The sequence below is a fragment of the Heloderma suspectum genome, chromosome 2 (assembly GCF_057233095.1).
Source record: "Heloderma suspectum isolate Gila_16-S chromosome 2, 16-S_ref, whole genome shotgun sequence".
Lineage (NCBI taxonomy): Eukaryota > Metazoa > Chordata > Lepidosauria > Squamata > Helodermatidae > Heloderma > Heloderma suspectum.
Window position 1 is genome coordinate 46636921 of NC_139459.1, and position 19489 is coordinate 46656409.

Here is a 19489-nt window from a genome sequence, read left to right on the forward strand (position 1 = left end):
CACACCCCACTAGAGCTGTTACTGTAAACACTTTGAAAGAAATAGGAAGCACTTATCTTTCATTTCCCTCTTTTCTTTATAATGTTTGGAGTTCAACTGGCACTATGAGTCATACCAGACAGGGCATCAAGAGATTGGGGCTGTGACTTGGGGAGAGGGTGTTAACAATTTCCCCTATGTAGTTTTCCCCATTCCAATTGCCTGCCCCCCCCTCCTTGGGCAACTAGCAGCTTCTGGAGGGTGCAATTCAGGCTGGGAAAATGGCATGGAGGGGGAGTTAACCCCCCACCCACCAGTATCATGGCCCTAATCCAAATCACAACCCTTATCTACCGTATGTATGTATGTATGTTTATAAGCTGCAATATAACAAAATGTTCTCAGAGTACTGCACACAATAAAATCGGTTAAAACAACGATGATAAAATAAATAGCACAATAAGGATTTAAAAGGTTCCAGAAGATTTAAATCTCAATAATAAATCTAAAATGCTTGGGAGAAGAGGGATGTCTTTGCCTGATGCCGAAAAGATAACTGTGAGCACTGGGCAAGCCTCCTTGGGGAGGGCATTCCACAAATGGGATGTCACAACTGAGAAGGCCCTTTCTCTTGAACCACCTGCCTAACTTCATTTGGCAAGTGCACAGGAGGAGGGCCTCTGAAGGTGACCTCGGGGCCTGACTGGTACATATGGGAAGAGTATTCCTTTAGCATACTCTGATCCCAAGCTGCTTAGGGCTTTAAAGGTCAAAAACATTTTAACGCCTCAAGCCTTAGCATGCTTACTCAAAAGTAAGTTCTACTGAGTTCATTGAATGCGTGCACAGCTTAAAAAACTGTGAGGAATCACATCTAGTAGACCCTGAAACTCCTCATGGAAATCCAGCAGCAGGTCCTAGGGAGAGACCATCGTTTAGTGGTAGAGCACGTGCTTTGCATGCAGAAAGTCCCAGGTTCAGTCCTTGGCATCCCCAATTAAAAAGGATCCCATCTAGCAGATGATGGGAAAGACCTCTGCCTGAGACCTGGGAGAGTCAGGGTGGACAAGACTGGGCTAGATAAATAGTTGGACTTGCTATAAGGCAGCTTCCTATAGACCAGGGAATGTGTGGCCCTCTAGATACTGTTGGACTGCAACTCCCATCAGCCCTAGCCAGCATAGCCAAGGGTGAGGGATGATGGCAGTCTGGCAGGCCACATGTTCCCCAACCCTGTGATATACAAAAGCCAGGGAACCTCTCATGCAACACCATTTTTAATTAATGGAAGTTGCAGAAGGGTACATTCACTTGTTTCAGGGAGGTATGAATTGTGCGCAGGTAAATTAAATTACATATGAAATACAGTTTATGTTGAGCTTTTAACATCAACATACCTACTGAGGAAGTGCCTATGCCACATACCTCCTCTGTGTTCCAGAGAATCATGAGGCAAGTTCAAGGGATGCACTGCCAGATCACAAGATCACTGGCTAGGCTTATTGGGCCTCATTGTTGCCTTTTGTGAACTGAGTGTAGCCTAGAAGAGCCAATACTTCTCCCTGTTCCCAGTGGCTATGCATTGTTGGGAAAGATTGGTAGTGGTGATCAACTGCCATCACGAGGCTCTGAAAACCATTGTTATAGAGTGTGCAACACAAGGACTAAAGGATTATTTCAAGGTCTTATGATTTTTGTGCTGGCCCTGACTCACTGTATGTGGGTGTTCCGGGGGTAAAACGAAAGACACAAGTTCAACACAGTTGCTATAAAGTGTAACTGCATTAGGAAAGAGGATGGGAAACAACCCTTGTGGCGTTCAGTTTCAGCTTCTTTCAACACTTTTTTGGAGTTTTGTTTGGCTGATTTGTGTTCTGTAAATATTAATTCGGAGAACCAAAGCTCCTGAAGATTTCTAGTATATACATTCTTAATTGTTGTCAAAATTGAATGTTTATCTTGTCCAGTGCAAGGGACAGGATCTTGCCTGTAACATCATATTGAGCTGCTTTATCCCTTAGGCTGCTGTAGGGACAAACTCAGAGCTGTAGTTTTCCCTGGAAAACCCATTCCACTAGCAAGTACTATCTGCTAGAAATAGTTTATACTACTGCAATCTGTTGGATACTATTAAGGACTTGGAAGTTAGCATGAGGTGAAGGAGAGTCCCTGCCTTTCTCTAAGCTGCCAGAACGGTGCAGGTTCTTGCCAAGTTAAAAAAGAATATATCTTGCCAGTGGTGAGTTGATCAGCTCTTTTGTGGGCCTCTGCCTCAATCTAACTGACTGATATGAGCACAGTCTAGGGTGGCCATGTATCTTCTTTTGCAGAGGACAGTTCTCTGTTTGAAGGGCTGTCCTCTGTTTTGAAGGTGTCCTCTATGTGAAGGTCCAAGCCTAGTATAAAGATAAAGAACCATCAGAAGGAAGAGCTGGGCCTTGATGTTGCCCATCAACAGTTACTACCTGGACAGCAGACTTGGTCACAGTATTCCACACTATGGTGAGATGCACTGTATTGCTATAATAATAATAGTTCATAAATTTGCATCTGTGCATATAAATTATCATTGAAACTTGATGCAAATAGATATCCTTTTTTCTGGTGATGCATGTCCTCTTTTATGGCATTTCACAAGTGGCCACCCTACAACAGTCCATTAACTGGACAGTAAGAGCCAATTTGGTGTACTGATATAGCTTCCTCCAGAGTCCTGCTGCCCCTTGACCTCCAACCTTGGAAACCTGGGAATTGGAGTCAACTCTCCCAGCTTCTAGCAGTGTCTGAGATTCCCACTTCTTCACAGAACTCCAGGGGGCTGGTGTGAAGTTAAAATGGGACAAACCCTGGGCTCCTCAGAGGAAAGGCAGAAAACAAACGTGATAAATATGGATAGATGTGTTCCTGTATTCCAGGGATCCCCAACCTTTTTGGACCTGTGGGAACATTTGGGAATTTGAGAAACTGCTGTGGGCACTACCACAAAATAGCTCCTATGGAGGATGTGGCTAGTCACATAATGGCTAATGTGGGGGACTGGCTAGTCAAAAGAATTGGTGGTGGCAAGCAAAGGGGAGAGAAATAATGAGCTTAGAGGATGGGAGGGAAGGATGGGGAAAGACAGGAGAGAAAGAGTGAGGCTAGAGGCTGTGAGTGGAGAGAAACAGCAAGAAAAAGGGGTGAGTGGGAAAGAGCAAGGCTAGGGACAGGGAAGGGAGAGAAATGTCGAGGAAAGGGGTTGGGTAGAGAAAAATAGCAAGGCTAGAGGCTGGGAGTTGAGAAAGAACACAAAGGAATAGAAGATTGGGTGGGGCCAAGAAGCAACTCTTTCCTTCTCTTCCTGCTGGCTGAACAGCTGATCAACAGCAGATTCAGGAACAGGAAGGAAAATATGGCACCCTAACCTTTTCCAAGTTTATTAAAAATAAATTTTGGAAGAGGGCAGGACGTGGAGAGCTTCATGGGTGCAGTTGGAGGTTCCCACAGGCGCCATAGCATCCACCACATTGGGGACCACCGCTGTATGCCCTTGTGAAAGGAGGACCTGATTCCTGGCCTTAAGAACGTAAGAAGAGCCACAATGGATCAGACCAAGGGTCTATCAAGTCCAGCATTCTGTTCACACAGTGGCCAACCAGCCGTTGACCAGAAACCCAAAAGCAGGACACAAGTGCAAGAGCACCCTCTTGCCAATGGTTCCCAGCATCTGGTATACATAAGCTTACTGCCTCTGGTACTGGAGGTAGCACATCGCCATCAGGACTAGTAGCCATTGAACTTAAAGAAAGGTAAAGCCCCAGGCTTCAATGGTATAACTGCTGATTTTTTGAAAGATCAAATTAATTGGTGGTCCCCTTTGCTTGCATCTTTGTCTACAACTATTGATGTCTCAGGAGAATTCCCAAAGGAGTGGGCTATGGCAATTATCATCCCAATCCATAAGGGTGGTTCTAGATCTGACTCAGGAAATTATAGACCAATTAGTCTCCTGGATGTGATTGGCAAGCTCTATACTAAGTACCTCTTAGAGAAATTAGAGTCCTGGTTAGAAGAGTCTGGGATCTTGGCTGAGGAACAAGTGGGCTTTCGGAGGGAACAATCATTGTTTTCTCCTACACCATCTGATTGGGAAATATACTTGTCCACCGCATAAAGTGCTCTTTGCAATGTTTGTGGTCTTGAAGGCTGCGTTTGATTCAATCTCAAGAGTGTGCCTATGGCAGAAACTCAGATGTCTTCAGATTGACCCCCAGTTGAGAGCGAGAATCCAGGGACTATATACAAATTCCATCATGCGAGTCAGATTGGACACCAGCGGAATGTTATCCAAACATATCCCTGTCAATAGGAGGGCAAGACAGGGATGTCTGTTGGCCTAGCGTTCTTTAATATATATCTGAACGACATGATAAATGCCTTGTCTTTCCACAGTTCTTTCCACCATCTCTGGGGCGGTTTCTGTGTTATTATTAGGGATGTCAGAGAATTCCGCCACGGATCTCGGGGAGGCCGAATGCCAGCGCATTCAACCCCCCGAAATCGGTGGCGGAACGGTCTGCCACCCCCCCACCCCCTGGGACGAGACTTACCTGGGGCGGATCTTCCTGGCGGTGGCGGCTCCGGCGGCTGTGGCGGCCAGTCTTCTGACTGGCTGCTGCCGCCGCCATTTCCAGTTAAAAAACAAAACAAAAAAACGTGATAGGCTACGTAAAGATTTATGTAGCCTATCACGGCTAGATTAAAAAAAAACACCATGATAGGCTATGTAAATCTTTACGTAGCCTATCACAGCTGACTTAAAAAACAACAACAACACGCGTACGCAAATGGCATTTGCTTTCCTTATTTTGGCACGTCTTAGTCATTTACGTAGACTAAGATGGCGAAAATAAGGGGAACGCAAATAGCGGTTTTTTTCCCCTCACTCAGCCGTGATAGGCTACATAAACATTTACGTAGCCTATCACGGCTGACTGCAGGGACGCAAACGGCGGTGGCTACGGCCGCTGCCATTTGCGTCCCTGCTAGCCAGCGGCCGGATGTCCGGCTGCTGGCGGAGCCGGCCGGCGGCTCCGCAGAATTGCGGAGAACAGCCAGCCGGCCGGCCAGGATTCCGGGGGGGGGGGGGGAACGGAGCGCCTCCCCCCCCGGCGAGGATTCCGGAGGGAGGGAGGGAGGGATGGAATGCCTCCCCCCACACCATCAACATAATCCCCGAAAGGTAAGTGATTTTCGTACATCCCTAGTTATTATATGCAGATGATGCTGTAACCCTGTCTTACACCTCGATAGGGATGAGATGGTTGCTGGCAGCTCTTTCCAAGTTTTGCCAGCAAGAAATGTTGACTGTGAACTATAAGGAAACAAAGGTTATGGAAACTGGTAGAACTAGAAAGATCCATTGCTGGTTGCTGGATGGCCATAACCTGGAGTCAGTAACTAAATATAAATACCTAATATAAATACCTTGGAATCATTTTTTCAAAAGCCGGCAAATGGGATAAACATATAAAAGGGATGGCAGAGAAAGCCAAGATTTCAAGCGGGGCAATCCTAAGGTTTTCAGCTGGGAGGGGAGGGCACTTAATTTCCCCACTTTTGGAACTTTACCATTGTAAACCACTGCTGCAAATGCTTTATGTGGCTACACTATGGGCAAATTCAAACCCTGCTGGAGTCAGTTCAACACAGATTTTAACAAGAACTCTAAATGTAGCAAGAAACACCCCAAGGGCCATAATAAGAATTGAAATGATGGGGTTTGCCCATTTGGGGCCTGGTAATGAAGGCAGCGGCTTGGTTCTGGCTTAGACTAATTTTCCAGCTAACCTCACCATTGCTTCAGTCTGCTTTTGAAGAGATGAATTACGTGGCCAGGTCATGGTCAGGCATAACGAGTATGTGACCCAGATTGGTTTCTCGTATGAATTTCGAATTTCTTTTATCAAAGGGTTATGACGTGGCCAAATCACTCATAAAGCAGAGGATGGCAGATACATTGTGGCAAACAAGACACAGCCAAGGTGGCTAATTGTAGATCAGATGAATTATATGCTGGTTTGCCAGCTACATTTAATCAGGTGGCACAATATCTGGGACACCCAAGTCCCTATTTATTCAAATGCCATAGCATGCGTCTGCTTATCCAAACAAACAGCTAGGTAACTGTGGTCTGAAGGAGCCATTTCCAAAGTCAACTTAGGTGATCTCCTTCATGTCACTGCAAAACTACTGCTGCTGCTCTGGAATTATTCAAATATAGTGCATGGCAGTCTGTCTTTGGGGTGATGTTGTGTGATGATTTATTTTAGTGTTAAACTTTATTAATTGAGTTCTTGGCTTTCAACACTGATCCTGTTCCTTATGTTCAATGGCTATTTATCAGAATAGCTAATGGACCCCCACCGATCCAAGGCAGTGCACCTCTGAATACCAGAAGTGAGAGCCAAATAGCTGAGGAAGATGGATGTTATCATGCTCTACGTGGAAGTTTCCCCCAAATGATCCAGTTAGCCGCTGTTGGAACAGGACGCTGAACTAGCCAAACCTTTGGTCTGGTTTAGCAAAGCACACTTTACTTTTTGGAGTAAAGTGTGTGCATGTGTGTGAATTCCATACCTAATCCTTAAGGATGAGTGGCAGCCATTTAAAAAGGGAGCTATACCTACAAATACACAACTTAACTTTACTCCAAAGCTGATTCCAACCACTGAGAATATATTTCAGGGTACTACATTAACTATTCAATTTCTTCCCGAGACTGGATTGTGCACAGCATTAACAAGGATCATTAAGTATTTGATACTTCAGTACTTAAGTATTGAAAGACTTCTCCTTTCATGTTCCTCAGTTAAATTACAGAGGCAAACTAATGAATGGCAAATGAAAAGGAAAAAACTGGCTTCTTAAATTGTGTCTGTAATGGGTGCTATGACTTATGGTGAGAATAGATGGCTGGAGACATATGTGTTTAATTCGACTGCCCTAATGTCAATCTATATAAACCACAAAATGGCTTTTGGCCTTTGCTAACAAGCATGTATTGCTCTGCAATGTAATCCTGTTCATTTCTACTTAAATGCAAACCCCATTTTGTGTATAGGATTTCTGCCTAAATGTACTGAGTTGTCTAAGATGCCTGTATAATTATTAATAATTTATTTAAAACATGTTTAATCTCTCATCTCAGCCAAAAAGTCTTCAGAAGAAGCTTACACAGATCAATAAAAACAAGATTGACCCTGCTACAACACAAAAAGAGATGGGAAGAGGAAAAAAGCAAGTGGTCTTTCAGTAGGGCTGATGGAATGGCCCTGCTTCCCATCTCATCTCCCTCTGCAGTAGCTTTTTGGAATTTAATACAGAATCAAATCCAGAATTAATAACAAATGGAATTCAAAAATATGAGGATTTCAGTTTAAACTGCATAAAGAGCAGATTACCATTACAGAAATCCAATAGAATAGATTGTACTGCAGAACAACTGTAGATTGCCATGTTGCATCTTGAAAAATGAAAAATAAATCATAGTAAAACTCAATTTAAAAAATCAAATTGATTTGGGAGCTGTGCTTGCTTGAAGAAAGGTACTAGATGACCTACCTTTTCTCTAGTTGCTTTTAAAAATGCATATTTCAGCTGCCTTGAAATACTCCTTGATTTGTCTGCATGCAATATATTACTCTGAGGCAAGGACTGCAGCCTTAGTCACACATGGATTCCAGCAGTCATTCAAAGAGCCCAAAGTTATCCTTACAACGATCTTAGGAATGAGGTGAGGCTGAGAGTAAGTTGACGAAGAGCAGCTGGTGAGTTTCAATGACTGAACAGGGATTTGAACCCAGTCCTCTCTAATTTATCTCTTGTTGTTGTTGTTGTTCAGTCGTTAAGTCGTGTCTGACTCTTCGTGACCCCATGGACCATAGCACGCCAGGCCTTCCTGTCCTCCGCTCTCTCCCGGAGTGTGCTCAGGTTCATATTCATTTAATCGGTGATGCTATTTAGCCATCTCATCCTCTGCCGTCCCCTTCTCCTTTTGCCTTCAATCTTTCCCAGCATCAGGGTCTTTTCCAGGGAGTTTTCTCTTCGCATTAGGTGGCCAAAATATTTGAGCTTCAGCTTCAGGATCTGTCCTTCCAATGAGCACTCAGGGTTGATTTCCTTTAGGATTGACTGACTGGACCTCCGTGCAGTCCAGGGGACTCTTAAGAGTCTTCTCCAGCACCACAGTTCGAAAGCATCGATTCTTCGGCGCTCAGCCTTCCTTATAGTCCAGCTCTCCCAGCCATACATTGCTACTGGGAAAACCATAGCTTTGATTATACGAACCTTTGTCAGCAAGGTAATGTCTCTGCTTCTTACTATGCTGTCGAGGTGTGCCATAGTTTTCCTCCCAAGCAGAAAGCGTCTTTTAATTTCATGGCTACAGTCACCATCTGCGGTGATCTTGGAGCCCAAGAAAGTAAAATCTGTCACTGCTTCCATTTCTTCCCCTTCTATATGCCAGGAAGTGATGGGGCCAGATGCCATGATCTTCATTTTGTTAATGTTGAGTTTCAAACCAGCTTTTGCACTCTCCACTTTCACCCTCAACAAGAGGCTCTTGAGATCCTCTTCGCTTTCTGCCATTAGGGTGGTATCGTCTGCGTATCTGAGGTTGTTAATTCTCCCGGCAATCTTAATTCCGACCTGTGATTCATCCAACCCAGCGTTTCTCATGATGTACTCTGCATATAAATTAAAGAAACAGGGCAACAATATACAGCCTTGTCGTACTCCTTTCCCAATTTTGAACCAATCGGTTGTTCCATGTCCGGTCCTTACTGTTGCTTCTTGACCCTCGTACAGGTTTCTCAGGAGACAGGTAACGTGGTCTGGTACTCCTATCTCTTTAAGAATTTGCCAGAGTTTGTTGTGATCCACACAATCAAAGGCTTTGGCGTAGTCAATGAAGCAGAAAAATACATTTTTCTGGAACTCTCTTGCTCTCTCCATGATCCAGCCAATGTGGGCGATTTGATCTCTAGTTCCTATGCCTCTTCGACACCCAGCTTGTACTTCCGGTAGTTCTCGGTTCACATACTGCTGAAGCCTAGCTTGTAGGATTTTGAGCATCACCTTGCTGGCATGTGAAATGAATGCAATTGTACGGTAGTTTGAACACTCTTTGGCATTGCCCTTCTTTGGAATTGGAATGTAAACTGACCTTTTCCAGTCTTGTGGCTACTGTTGAGTGTTCCAAATTTGTTGGCATATTGAGTGCAGCACTTTAACAGCATCATCTTTTCGGATCTTAAATAGCTCAGCAGGAATACTGTCATATCCGCTAGCTTTGTTGTTAGTAATGCTTCCTAAGGCCCACTTGACTTCACTCTCGAGGATGTCCAGCTCAAGTTCAGTGACCGCACTATCATGGCTATCAGGGACATTCAGATCTTTCCTGTATAGTTCTTCTGTGTATTCTTGCCACCTCTTCTTAATCTCATCTGCTTCTGTTAGGTCCCTGCTTTCTTTGTCCTTTATCATGCCTGTCTTTGCACGAAACGTTCCCTTGAGATCTCCAATTTTCTTGAAGAGCTCTCTAGTCTTTCCCATTCTATTGTTTTCCTTGATTTCTTTGCATTGTTCATTTAAGAAGGCCTTCTTGTCTCTCCTTGCTATTCTCTGGAACTCTGCATTCAGTTGGGTATATCTTCCCCTTTCTCCCTTGCTTTTCGCTTCCCTTCTTTCGTGAGCTACTTGTAAAGCCTCCTCAGACAGCCACTTGGCTTTCTTGCATTTCTTTTTCTTTGGGATGGATTTCGTTGCTGCCTCCTGAACAGTGTTACAGACCTCCGTCCATAGTTCCTCAGGCACTCTGTCTATCAGGTCTAATCCCTGAAATCTATTCCTCACCTCCACTGTATATTCATAAGGGATATGATTTAGGTCATATCTGAAAGGTTTAGTGGTTTTCCCTACGCTCTTCAATTTAAGCCGAAATTTTGTAATAAGCTCATGATCTGAGCCACAGTCAGCTCCAGGTCATGCTTTTACTGACTGTATAGAGCTTCTCCATCTTTGGCTGCAAAGGACATAATCAACCTGATTTCGATATTGACCATCTGGTGATGTCCATGTGTAGAGTTGCCTCTTGTGCTGTTGGAAAAGAGTGTTTGCTATGATCAGTGTGTTCTCTTGGCAAAACTCGATTAGCCTTTTTCCTGCTTCATTTTGTACACCAAGGCCATGCCTGCCTGTTATCCCGGTGATTTCTTGACTTCCTACTTTAGCATTCCAATCCCCTATGATGAAGAGGACATCTTTTTTGGTGTTAGTTCTAGAAGGTGTTGTAGGTCTTCATAGAACCAATCAACCTCAGCTTCTTCGGCCTCAGTGGTTGGGGCATAGACTTGAATTACTGTGATGTTGAATGGTTTGCCTTGGATTCGTACTGAGATCATTCTATCGTTTTTGAGATTGTACCCCAGTACTGCTTTTCCTACCCTTTTGTTGACTATGAGTGCTACTCCATTTCTTCTAAGGGATTCTTGCCCACAGTAGTAGATATGATGGTCACCTGAATTAAATTCGCCCATGCCTGTCCATTTTAGTTCGCTGATTCCCAAGATGTCGATGTTCAATCTTGCCATCTCATGTGTGACCACCTCCAGCTTACCTTGATTCACTGATCTTACATTCCAGGTTCCTAAACAATATTGTTCTTTACAGCATCTCTGATATACTTTTAGACAGTTATACCAGGCTCTTCCTAGATTCCAGTTTTCAAAGAGCCACTGAAACTGTTAGCATTTTAACAGAACAAATTATATTCCAGTAAAAGAGAAAGCAGTTTTTGATCCTTTAGTGGACTTTTCCTCCACGCAGTACATTTCAGGCAGACTGTTTTCCAGTATGAATAATCTCCCACTTCCTTCTATTTAAGGACGAGAGTCACTACCACTGATAGGGGACTATTTTTGAGTTTGTGGAAATTGTTTTCCAGCAGCCCACATCTACTGCTGCAGGGGCATTCACTAGCTTATCTCCAATCCTTTCCCCAGCAATCCCGAAGTAGCCCAGATTGGCCTGTGTATGCCTCCCCACCAAGGATGTGTATGTGCACTTGTGCTCCCCAGCAAAACCAGATTTGGCCCTCAGGACCAAAAAGGTTGTGCAGCACCCCTGTTCTACACATATGAGCTTCCCTGTTCAGTAAAATGGAGGGAGAAGCTCTATCCACACGACCCTTTCAATGCCTCTATTGAAGTAAACTGGGGAGCACTTTCATGAATTGGAGCACCTTTGACCGCTAAGGCTGCAATCCTATGCACACTAACTGGAAGTACATGCATAGGATTGTGCTGAATGGATTTTGGAGCTGCATAATGAACTATTGGGAATACATCTATCAATGTTCCTCAAACCTGCTGATTTCATTAGGTCAGATTTGCTGTATATTTTAAAAGCTAAGGCCACAATCTGAAGAGGCATACAAAAAAGGCAAACCCTCGTTTAAAAAGAGCCTGGTTTCTTTTGAAGTGTGAACATGTTGCTTGTTAAGACTGTGTGCCGTTCTTGCTCCAATAAGTAGTACTGTGTTATAAATACAAGACACCCATTTCCCAAAGCACCTAAACAGCAAGCCAGAGCCTCTCAGCACCATAGGTGTAATAATCATTCCCTCTTCCCAGAAAACTGTGAAGCCTAGTAACAGGAGTCAGTAAGGTTCTCTTAACAAAATTAGCATTCTCCCAAGTACAACCCTCAGAATTCTTTGGTGGAAGCCATGACAGCTGAACTGGTATGAAATAGGTTGGTAGCTTAGATAATGCTTTCAATGATTATGCTTGTAGTTGTGTTTTCTTTTTACACATATATGAAAAGTTACCTGGGTAGAGAAGTTGCCCTTATTCTGATTGGTGCAACTTTAATGCATCAACCATTTGATAGATGAAAAACATTTCAAGCAAAATTCAGGATTAAAATTGCTATTTTCAAACCATTTTGCTGTGTCTGGAGAAGCAGAACTTCTCATAGTCAGAAGAATTATGCTATCTCACACTGACAAAGGAACTTCTGATTACATCAGGAAGGGGATTTCGGATGTTTAGTCTGTCACTGTTGGTGGGCTCAGCAGGATAAAAGCCCAGTATATCCTCGTCTGCCCAAGATTAAGCAATACTTCATATGCCCAGTGACCGAGGCATTCTGACTGAAAATGCTAAATGTTACTCGTTCCTGAGTTATACAGAGAAATCCTTACAAATGAAGATAGGGCCAAACTTCACATATGTATTTTGGTAACCAACAAAATGATAAAAGGTTACAAATATTTCATGCTATTATTTATTCAATAAACACTTCCTAAAGGACTTAGTGCATTTCAGGGCCTGCCTGGCGTATTTTGGACTTACTGATATTTCACAGCCCAGCTTTAAGTAAAGTGGGTTTCTGGGTTGTTTCTCACAGCTGGCTGGCATTCTATCCCAATAATTAAGAAACTATAATGTACTGGAGCATGTAAAATCTTAATTGCTCTGAATCAGACAGAAACTAGTTTTCACATCTGTTCTTGCTCTGAAGATTTACTGAAAAACAAACAGATACTGGCTGTGATTTATAACTTGGTAAAAATGCAGGCTTTGGGGAAAATAATGAGTACATTTAATACGGTAAGTAGGTACAGTTTTCAATGTTGCTTTTTGATTAGTTTTACATGGTACAATTAAAAAGATGGATTCACCCAACCATTCCGCCCACAATGAAGTGTTTTACTGTAGATATCAATTGCTAAGAACATCATCCACGGCATAACTTATTTTATATGCGACAGCACATATGAAGAAAAAAGTTTCGCCTAGGAGACAGGCAGGGATTGAATTGAAGCTATTGGGGAGGGGAAGTGTGCGCTGTTTGGATTTTCATATCAAGAAACACTTGAATTTACACAGCAACATATTACTTACATCTCAAGCATGGAGCTATACTGTTGCAGCCAAAATTCAAGCTAAAATTTTGGTTTTAGCCCAGTGGAATCTAGTCTTCTATGGAGGTTGTGTCTACATCCAGGGGCTTAAGATCCCACATGCCTAATAAGCCTTAAAAATTAAGCTAACTTGGATAATGCAAGCTTCAGCAATATTACATTTCCCATTTCCAATGATAATCATCTTGGGAGACAGGTTTTGAATCCACTATCTCATTCTACATTCCATGTTTAGCCAAGTCCTGCTGGGTTTATCCTTCATAAAAGTTTCATCTTCCCCTAGTTATAATATTTCATCACATCCAGTACATCAACCCACCAATTGTACTGTAGACAAAGCACTGTCGTCAGGTCTCTAGGTTGCAAGCCAAGATCATGACTGCAAGCACCGTGATCAAAACTCTCACCTTTGATCATGGTGCACCTCCCCTTCAAAAATGGCTTCCATTTTGTGCCACTGTTTGAGTTACATAGGTTTACTGCACTTTCGTTCTAACTATGCTTTCTTCTCCTTGGTAGGTCTCTTCCTTATCCTAGGATTGATCTTGTACCCTGCTGGTTGGGGCTGTCAGAAGGCAATAAGCTACTGTGGACCTTATGCTTCTGCTTATAAACTTGGTGACTGTTCTCTGGGCTGGGCCTTCTACACTGCTATTGGTGGAACCGTCCTGACATTCATCTGTGCCGTCTTCTCCGCCCAAGCTGAAATCGCCACTTCTAGTGATAGAGTACAAGAGGAAATTGAAGAGGGGAAAAGCCTTATCTGTCTCCTTTAATGACCCAGGAAAACTTTTTATGTCTCAGAAGAATTGGTTTCAAAGTGGCTCAGTAGGTGGACTCCTATAGGAGATGAAGGAGACACACAAGTCTTCTGGAGATCAAGCATTACAATGTTACTTGATGGGCACTGGTGACCATAGGCAACATAAGAAGAAAATCTTAACTAGTGGGAATAATGGCACTTGGGTACACTAGCAGGATGCTACAAAGCATATCTGTTGGCTTCAAGTTTCTATGAATGGTGCCTATTGTGGAAGTGACCAATTCCTACTTTAGTTTCACCCCCATGAAGGATTGCAAAGGAATTCTTTGAAGGATAATGTTTAATATAAGTCAATATGGTTCCAGTATGGACACAACAAGACAATAGAATCAGGCTTCAAGTCTAAGGGGTTTAGGCACCACATTAAGTAACATCTTCCACAGCATTTTTCAGAACTCATTTTTAAAAATTAAGAAGCACAACAGCTTATTCTGTATGGAACAGCGCATGGGGAGAATGTGTCTAGAAAACATGCAGGAATCCCATTTGAAGCTAGTAGGAGTAGGGGCTTGTAAGAAATACATTGCCCAGTAAATATGTGAGGCATGAAGCTACAGCCAAAACAAGTACAGTGCATGGTAGCAGCCAGAATTCAAGCTAAATTACTTCTGTATGATTGATTTATCCGTATAAATGTAGATAGGTAAAGGCTGTAATAGCATCTAGTGTATATAGCACCAAGCCCCTAAAGGTGTACCCTCAAGAGGAAGTGTAGGCCTCATCCACCATCAGGGGCAGTAGCAAGCACAGTTGATACTGGTACTCATAGGGTATTGCCAACTGCCTCTTGTCTTCAGTTCAAGTACAGACTTCCATCATGCTCATCTTGCCAGAGATATTATGTGCCTAAAGAAGCCACATTATCATTTAATGACAGACTATATTAAGGTCTGATACTTTTGAAAGATCTTTTTAGTTATATTTCATCTATAGGAAATGATGATGATTGTAGCATTCAGTAATTTTCCAAAAGTGATCCTTTTCCATTAGACAGTTAATACATTTCTGTAATTTTTCTACACCACTTCTTAGACTTTTTTGAAGAACCCCCTCACCCCCCCTGTAAAATAACAGAACAGTGTAATGCAGTGGTGAATGTACAAGAAAAATGAAGGGATAAATAATGGCTAATATCCAGATGTTCAAGTATTAGATTAGCCTTATTAATAGTGTTTATATTGTACCTTTTGGTACACAGGAAGAACACATAGCCATTGGGAGGTTAAGATGCTAGACTAAATGCTACATCAAACCACTAATGATAACCACTTATTTCTACCATATTTTTTTAAAAAGAGGATTTTAAGACAATATTAAAAATTGAAACTTTCAGTGAAAAGGAAAGTAATTTAGTGTCTACCCTCGAACTCAGGATTATTGTGCATGGCTGCTTCTTCTTTAACCACTGCTATAAATACTCCAACAAGGCACTTGTGAATTAACAAGTCGCAATTATGTACATAACAGTTTTGTGGGATTACCATCTATGCTGATATGCTGAGTACCAACAGGCTGTTGGTATGAAGACTTTGTGAAGACTATGAAGTGTGATTTTAAAAAGGGCAATAAACAAGTCTTCTCACTGCGGTGGAGTCTACCAAACAAAACAACCAACCTCACCCACCCTGGAAATCCAGCAGACAAATTATCCAATTGTTTACAAAAGTGTAGAATAAATTGTGACACAAGCCATATGCAGTCTACTATTCTGTATTGCCAAGTGCTTAACAATCTCTCCCCTATTCTTATAGCCCTAAGCAGGCAGCAAGCACAGGAGCGTTTAGCAAGGCCCTAGAGGCTAACATATGGTTGACAGTAGGCTCTGGGTTGATGGCCACCAACATGGATAGTTTTAAAAGATTAGACAAATTCAGACTGGATAAGGCTATTGATGGCTACTAGTCATGATGGCTGTATTTCCAGTATCTGAGGCAGTATGCTTCTATATACCAATTGCTGAAGAACACAAAAGGGTGCTATTGCCCTTGTGTCCTGTTTGAGAACTTCCCTTGGCATCTGGTTGGCTGTTGTAGGAACACAATGCTGAACTAGACAGGCCTTTGGTCTGATCCAGCACAGCTCTTTGTATGTTCTTGTAAGTCACACGTTGTGCAGATTTCTCTCATTCTACAATGTGTTGGGTTGCTCCAGTATGAAGTCCATCTTAGAACATTGTGGAGTCTCCACACTGAAGTTTTGCAATTTGCTCTCCTTGTTGGTACTCGAACATAAAACCTCTTAAGCTTGAGGTTAGATTGGAACCTTTTTTTTAAAGGCTCAGAATACTATTTAGCTTCATTATCGACATAGGGCTATTCAGATGTTTACATTTAGAGCTGCCAAAGTCATCACAGGATATGATTTCACCACATTTCACATAGGGAAAGGGTTTGTCTGAAACTACATCCACATGAATATTGCTATAATAGTATGGCCGAGATCCAAGTGTGCGCTTAGCCCCCATCTATGCACATCATTTCCAAAGTTTCTCTTAAAAAAAAAAAAAAGGCAAAATAGAATATCCCAATTGCTCTTTAAGTTCCCCTCTCTCCAAAAAGCCATTTAGAGCTTACTCACAGCAGCAATTTAAAAGGGGAACAGCACTGGTCATAACCTCCCCCCAATTTCTGTTCAAGATGCTCTTGCACATAACCTCCAAACTGCTTGAAGAGCACTTTAGGAGTCCTATGACAGCTTTTGGAAATGAAAACCAGAGAGGAAATTGTGTATTCACACCTATGGATTCCAGTTTGCATCAGAGAATAGATTTCCTTTCCTCCAACAAAATTACCAGCGTATTTCAGGCAAACAGCTCCCAGCTTGGAATTGGAGGTGGTAAAACCACCATGTAAGGACTTTACTGAATCAGAAATGAATGTATGAATCAGCCTGGAGAGACAGAGCAGTTGAAATGATCGCTTTTATGGAACAGACTAGTACAGGGCTCTTGAAAAATGCTTGTTTTAAAGAACTTGCTGACCCAACAAAACATTTGTTTTATGTACTTTGTCTCCCACATTTCTGTCTTTCTTTTTTTTTGGTCAGGGCTCCAAAATGGATATCCCAACTTTACACAATACATTGTAGTCTACAGTGTTTCATTGAGTAATCAGTTAGGTCAGTTAAAAAATTGAGGTGCCCCCAATTAACTGATAGAAATGTAATAAGCAAGCACCACTTTAAAGATGCATTCCCTCCTCTGTGAAAGAGCTGAATACCAATAAAAGGGGTGGGGAACTAGTGGCCCTTCAGATGCTGTTGGACTGCAACTCCCATCAGCCCTTGCCAATGGTGAGGGATTATTAGAGTTGCAGTCCAACATCTGGAGGGCCACATGTTCCCTATCCAACCTATAAGGTTATGTTTGCTGAAACACATGAATGCATCATCTAAAAACAAATTTTTTTCTTTAGAATTTCTGATCTAACACAAATTTGAGTTGATCATTTTATTCAATTATGCATATTTAAATCAATTAAGATTTATTTAAATTGAGAGAGACTCCCCCTAATACATGAAATCCAGTATGCCAATAAAAACTTTAGCCACCATTAAAGTGGAACTTCATTTCATTATAAACTTTATGCTCTAATTTACAATGGGTTGGTTCCAAAAAAAAGCACACAGAAGGGGACTGGCAGAGGCTGACTGCTCCTCTCTCAGCACCCCCCTCCCAAGTCTTTTCCAAGATTCAGGGTACCCTGTTGAATGGGTTGAGCTGTGATGCGGGGAACCCCCCCCCCCAAATTGCAAGGAGTGTTTTAGGGGGTACTAGGGGGAGGAGATGGGGAAATCACTTTCCACCCCCCCTCTTCCATCTGCTTTTCTTTGGATCCAATCTGTTATGTTTAGAATGTTTTTTTTTTTAATACCTTGAACACCAAGCATGTAGCGTTTGTAATGATAAGTAAAGCTTCCACAATAAAATGGACTGACTGCACAGTAATTTGGAAAGCATATACACTATGTAATGTGGGCCTGGTAAATCTTAGCACGTAAGGTAAAGATATACTTAGTTTTGTTTCTTACTAAGAGATTGCTTTACTGTGCTTACATTACATCACCACCTAATGCAACAAACATAACTTGACACAATATAAGCACAGCATTGCTCACCTATAAAGCCATATTTGCCTCCATGGTAAAAAAAAGAAAAAGGACTGAGTGGGAAGGTTCTGGTCCTGTCTGTTGTAGTAGACACTAAGGGACAAAGATTTCTTCCATTCTAGAGCTTTCTAAGAAGTCTTGCCCCAGGAATACAAAGGCACAACCCCTATTCAGGACTATACATTCAGTGTTTTATTAACAGTAACACTCCCAAATATAATCTATTCATAATAAAACTCCCATTGACATAGTTGTGATTTCAGCCTCTGAAATATTTCAACCCAGCTTCTTCAGTAACCAAACACTGGCATACGCTATGCAGGACACAATGTACTTTTCTTATGGCTCAAACACCCGTTTTAGAACCAGGTCATGCTTCACGAGTGGGGTGATAACACATCATGCTTCAGAGAAAAGATTATGGAATTGAAAAAAAAAACCTTCTACACCCATTCCTATCAACACAACCTCGTGCTTGCTTGGAGATAAGTTCTATTGCCATCCAGAAGACAGCTACATACATGAATCACACCAGCACACTCTTAGTACGTTTTCAGGCAAACAGCATCCTGTGGTTTAAAAAACCTTTGAGTTTTACCTGTGAAAAACGTCAAAGACACGTTACAAAACAGTATTTCAGCTTTACAGGAGGCCATATATGCTTCTTATTGTGTATTAAATTAACTCAAGAAATGGTATGTTTTAAACCTGTGTACTAGACAGATAACAATTTTAAAAATACTTTAATATTTCTGAAATAACGGATGGAATCACTTTTGTAAACTTGTATTGTGTTATGTGCCATAATTATTTCCAGAGGGTAACTAATTCAAAAGATATACATAGCGCATGTGATGTGCAATAACAAGAAGATCAGAAAATGAAACTGTTTGAAAAGGACAAGGATGGTGGATGTCCCCATGGACAAATAAGCTACTATAATGCTATTTAATATTAGGTGCCAACAGTGTGCTCTAAAATCCCTCTTTGGAAAGAAGGCAGGTTTAACAATTACAATGATGGATTTCCGGCATCTTTTGAACTCTGGATAATCCAGGCCTACTTATTTATAGCCTGAACTCTAAATGTGAAGGGTATCCTGATATTTAGCAACTAATGAGCTCATCAACATAAAGGAAAGGAAGGGGGAAGGGAAGTTTGATGTGCTACAGTTTGCTAAACACAGTAAACAACATTGCTGTTGAGCTATACTGCTAATTTAATTTGTCTACAATATAATAATTTCTTTGCCTAATAAACAATTATTAACCCCTGACATTTTCTGAGAAGTAATTGCAGATTTTGCACTGGTATTAACGGTAATACCAACTCACCATTCTGAAAGACACACAAGCCACATCATTTGTGAAACAGAGGGCAGGAGCTACGTAAATGAGATCGCCACTGGTTTCTGATTGAGTGCAAAAGCAAGGGCAGATAAGTTTTTTATCAATGAAGACTTCTACTGACAGTTACAATCTTTTATAGCCAAATGGGGAAATTGGCATACAATTGGAGGTACAAAAAGTTGTATTGCCCAATACTGATTTGATATCCAAAAATAAAGATGCATTAACAGGCTACCACTGTGTCACAAACTGGTGTAGATAACG

General features: G+C 41.9%; 1 protein-coding gene across 1 annotated transcript in view; it reads left to right on the forward strand.

The window, feature by feature from the left end:
- Positions 1-19143, forward strand: part of LHFPL2 (LHFPL tetraspan subfamily member 2) — a 148228-nt gene extending 129085 nt beyond the window's left edge. The window contains exon 4 of the mRNA XM_084833418.1: positions 13466-19143. Within this exon, the coding sequence (XP_084689544.1) occupies positions 13466-13722 (257 nt within the window). The 3' untranslated portion in view covers positions 13723-19143. The remainder of the gene's footprint in view (positions 1-13465) is intronic.
- The last annotated feature ends 346 nt before the right edge of the window (positions 19144-19489 follow it).